The 4,937-nt window shown below is 39.7% G+C and overlaps 1 protein-coding gene across 1 annotated transcript; it reads left to right on the top strand.

Annotated features, from left to right (window-relative positions):
- Positions 1–484: 484 nt before the first annotated feature.
- LOC147640425 (pleckstrin homology domain-containing protein 1-like) lies at positions 485–1,470 on the top strand. Its single transcript, XM_086780394.1, has one exon. The coding sequence runs from the start codon at positions 629–631 to the stop codon at positions 1,055–1,057; it is 429 nt and encodes a 142-aa protein (XP_086636520.1). The 5' UTR covers positions 485–628; the 3' UTR covers positions 1,058–1,470.
- The last annotated feature ends 3,467 nt before the right edge of the window (positions 1,471–4,937 follow it).

Below are 4,937 nucleotides of genomic sequence, written 5' to 3'. Positions count from 1 at the left end.
CACAACTTGTGCAATGGGCATGCAACAAAGGGTGCCTAGGTTGTGTAAGTGCAAGGTCATGTGGAAGATAAAACAACCAATCTAACTATGAGCTATTAGTAGCATGAGAAATTTGGCTATGTCAATGAGCCATTGATCATTACATCATGATATTTCTAGTATGTATTCATAGCCCCTTCGACTTTATTTGTTAGCCACCTTTAAGAAGACCACCATTAAAATGAGTTCTTGTCAAAATTGTCTACACAAGATGCCTCCAACTTGCCTTTTTTTTGTGGCGTAGAGAGAGAGAGAGAGGAGACGACCAGGGGGGTGTGTCGAGTATTGAACCCTTGCGCCCAACTTTTGTTGAAGCTTTACTGTTGCCTCGCCCCTAATTCCAAATGACTTTAAGTCTAAGTGAAAACCACCTGGCCTTTCTTCATGGTGTGAAAGGCATCCATTTCTACTATAGACTTAAAGGTGTGACCTAGAAGGGAATAGATTTGGCCAAAGCATATTGTCTTTAGCACATCGATCTAGCTGGAGAAGAGAAATGGGCATTCTTGTGTGCTGGAGCTCACCATCATGTGGTGAGAGGGTCAAGGGTATCATTGTAGCTCCTCCACTTCATTGTTGATCCAACGAGATGGACTCGCTGATGAGTATGCTGAAGGGCAGGCCACATCAAGACTATCAGATCGACTTCTGGGTGAACCCGGAGCGCTCCGGATGGCTGATGAAGCAGGGTGAGTACATCAAGACATGGCGCCGGCGATGGTTCGTGTTGAAGAGGGGCAAGCTCTTCTGGTTCAAGGACAGCTTCGTGTCCAGGACTTCCAAGCCGCGCGGGGTCATTCCTGTGGCCTCCTGCCTCACTGTCAAGGGCGCCGAAGATGTGCTCAACAGACAACATGCGTTTGAGCTTACGACCAGCCGCGAGACTATGTACTTCATCGCAGACTCCGACAAAGAAAAAGAGGAGTGGATCAACTCTGTTGGCCGATCCATTGTCCAGCACTCCCGCTCCGTCACTGATTCTGAAGTTGTGGATTATGACAGCAATCTCTCCAGGTAGCCATTGCCGGGGTTTCCGATGGCTCTGCCCATCACATGTAAGGTAGGTTTCCGATGGCTCTGCTCATTATCTGTATCCTACATCATTTGTGTGACCTAGGGTTTCCTAGGGTACATCATCTGTTTGGGTTTCTCTGAGGGCTCCGACCATCATATGGAACCCAGGGTTGATCTGATGGTTCTGCCCATTTCATGTGAACTAGGGTTTTTCCGATGGCTCTGCCCATCTCATGTGAATTAGGCTTTCTTATCACATGTGATGTAGGACCTAGGCTTTCTGATGGCTAACCGAGCGTTTTGTGACGGCCGTGCCATCACATGTAGGCTTTCTGATGGCTGTGCCTTTCACATGTAACTCAGACTGATATTTACATTACTCTGCACATTAATGATTTCCTATAAGGGTTTCTGGCAAAATACTCTTGATTTCTAAGGCTGGATACATTCCAATCTTGTGAAGGTACACTGTTCTTGGCTCTGCCTGTTACATTATGATTTCTGATCTCTCAACATGTCGTTTTAGTAGCCTACCTAGTACATGCAATGTAGGTTTTTTAATTGCCGCAATGCATCTAGAGTTTCTGGGTGATATGCCCTTTACATGTAATTTAGGATTTCCTGTTGCTCTACCCATTACGGGTAAATCATTCCTCTGTCTATTTGATACAGTCTAGGGTTTGCTATCGTTCCAGTGTATGTTTTGTGATTCCTCTGCTGATCGCATGTAGTTTAGAGATTTGCCGTCACTTTGTTTGCAAAATTTACGTATAGTTTGACATTGATGTGTGACACCTTGGAAAAATGGGCAACAACTAGACGTTGCTTCACCGCTTGATCTCAATTAAAAAATCCTGTAGACTTGATGTTATATACACAACCTGTTATGTTTTTTATGGAACTTCAAGCTTGCTTCAGGTCCTGCCCATTACGTAAGCTACTTGCGTTTATTTAAAAGATGTTTTTTTTTTGGCATGCCTTTTTGGGACGTCAGAAATGGTATAACTATTATTTGCTTGTACCTTAGGGTTTTTGCTTCAGTTTTTACAATCAAATGTTGCTTGTAGTCTATTTCACTGCGAAGCAGTTTTTTTTCCTTGCAAACTTGCTGTTAATCAAGTTCGTCAACTGGTATCGCTTTCAATCTTTGGCCTGCAAAGTATCTTGTTGTTACTATTATTGTCATTGCAATAGTGGCTGGATATATGCTGTTGAAAAAGCTATGTGTGAGCTAGTGAGCTAGTGGGCTGTTGCTAGCGCTAGAATGCCTTTTAGCAAAGGCACAGCCATGGAGAGGGATTTTTTTTGGCATCTGCCAGCAAGCTTGATGGCCCAAAGGTGCAGCAAAGGCATAGGGAGCTTTGTTTTAGTCCATGTGTTTTGTGTTTGTGTTTGTGTGCTATGATCATATACCTAGCATATGACATCAAGGGGAGTTGTGAATGTGAAGCACTATGAGGGTGTGGACCGGGGTCGCTATGGAGGTTGGTGGAATACTTTGTGGTGCAGTGACTATGTGCCCTTTGGTGGCAACTGTGTTTTTAGTTGAAGCTAGCACCATTAAGGATTATAATCCAAAAGAACAGGAGCATCGTGTTGTTCAGGCAATAGTGTGCTATGCCAGAGACCTCTTTTTATTGGCTTTATTGAAGTACTGTCTGGTTCCTACGAAGGGCAGCACACCTTTTCCTGGTACCAAGCACATAAACGCAAGAAGCTGGTTGTGGATAGTAATGGTAGTGCTATTTGGTGGTAACACTAGCACTGTATTTCAAAGACATTCCGTTTGGTGGAGTGTCACCCACAATCTCATTCTAAGCAAGGGGGGGTCCGATTTTGTTTTGTGACTCAAGTGTGCAAAACATGCACCACCACAAATTACACGGGCAAAATTTCTGTTGTATGGGATAATGGCTCCCAAATATCATATCTAGGCCATTGGGAAGACCTTCTTCGTTGAAAGGTCTCAATGTAACACACAAAAATCATGAGAATCTCTTCTGATCAAGATGAATCAAACTTTTTAATTTTATTTTTTTTCCCAGAAAAGAGACTTTTGTTAAGTGTGAAAATAAAATACAAGAAGGGAGATTTCAGATCAACCAGGGAGGAAATCTTAACCAATCTGGTGCCTTGTGTTGCTAGCAAGGTCCCATATGAGAGGTAATGAAAAAGCCCACTCTCTCATGAACTGGTCACATTGGGATCTATATTTCTTGGATAAACTATGGCTTTCAAGGAGGAAGGAAAATTATCCTTTTAAAAGTAACAAGTAGGTGACCTGCATGTTGCTGCTTGTATGCATATGTACATACATATGTAAGTGCATATGTAACATATGCAAGTGCGCATGTAAGTGTGCAATTGTGTGCATGTGCGGATGCATGTATGCATGTGTATGTGTGTGCAAGCGGGTGTGTGTGTTTGTGTGTATGTGCACGCATTTGTGCATGTGTAGGACTCTCTTACATAGACGCATATATGTGTCTCTCACATGCATTCTCTCTATATCTATGTCACGTTCTATAAATATAGGGGTGGGTAGACGCCATCAGTTTATAACTTTGGTTTGCAACAATAATGTGGTATTATATAATTTGATATTATTCTCCATCTCTCTTACATCAAGTTTCTTTGTCTTGTTATCATTCTACTGAGATTATATTTTCTTACATTTTATCAATGAGAGGCTTCAGATAAAGTTGAAGATTTGGGGAAATGGCACAACCTACAACCATAAGGGCCCAACCACCAGTATTCCAGCAATGGAAAGTTAGATGGAACAACTATACACTAAAAGTTTAAGATAACGTCCATTCTATAATCTTATAAGTTATGGGAGATAACAATTGGGATTGATCGAAGGCCGGGTCTAATTTCCATTTTAGCAAATCAAGGTAAACAATATTGCTAGATCTAGCTCTTGTTTTGGCATGGAGCAACTACTGCATAGCATGCATAGCAGAGGCTTAGGTGGTTCTACAAAACTGGTATGAAAACAACAAATCAATACCTTGAGAATTGTTTGGCTAGCGCCAAAGAATCTTTCTAATGGAGAAGCAAGCAAACCGTTTATTTCATGGATCAAGGATCTGTGAGATCATATGGTGGAAGTTGGCATCAATAAGTCAAGTGAAGATCTTGTCATCTCATTGTACACCTAAGTTGCATTATTCATATTACAATTGTTTTATTTGTGAATAATGCTCATGAATTATAAGTTTGGCCTCATTATTTGCTCGCAGTATTCGTTGACACATCTCATTTAGTATAATGTGTTAATTCACTCACATTATTCATTGTTGACATGTAACATATAACATGGTATTCATTTTGTTTTGACATTTTGTACAAAAGCCAAAGAAAAAGGTAAAAGAATAGGTTCAAAAAAAAATAAAGAGAAGTTTCATTGTAGTATTAAACAAAAGGGCTACATCACAATTATCTTCAAATTTTATGTACAATCCACTATAAGGTTCAAAGTAAAAACCCTTTTTAAGATACTTAAGTGACATCTTTTTCAACTAAAGATATTAATCTTTAAGTGGCATACTTAAGTAGTATAAATAACTAAGATATTTAATTTTAAAAGGAGAAACACTTGAAGTGAGAAAATTATCAAATACTTTAAAACAAATAATGTATTTGATTACACTAAATATTTAACAAATATAAATTAAAGAATGCCACAAAACAAAATGACTAGTCTATTTTTTCTCTTTTTTTTGGTAGGTGTGCTTGATTTGTCATTGTACTCAATTCACATACCTATGTGCAAGTACTCTGTTTAGATATGTTGTAAGATATCTATTGTATATATTCATAACATACCTAAGCAATGCTCAAGATTATTATAAAGAATTTGTTTGTGAGTGGTGTATTAT

Source organism: Cibotium barometz, chromosome 3, assembly GCF_041138505.1.
Source record: "Cibotium barometz isolate CiBa-2024 chromosome 3, ASM4113850v1, whole genome shotgun sequence".
Taxonomy (NCBI): Eukaryota; Viridiplantae; Streptophyta; class Polypodiopsida; order Cyatheales; family Cibotiaceae; genus Cibotium; species Cibotium barometz.
This window is presented reverse-complemented; position numbering and strand designations above follow the sequence as displayed.

What these genes read in the sequence shown, in the direction of transcription:
- LOC147640425 (XM_086780394.1), top strand. Translation starts at nt 629, where the DNA reads ATGGACTCGCTGATGAGTATGCTGAAGGGCAGGCCACATCAAGACTAT.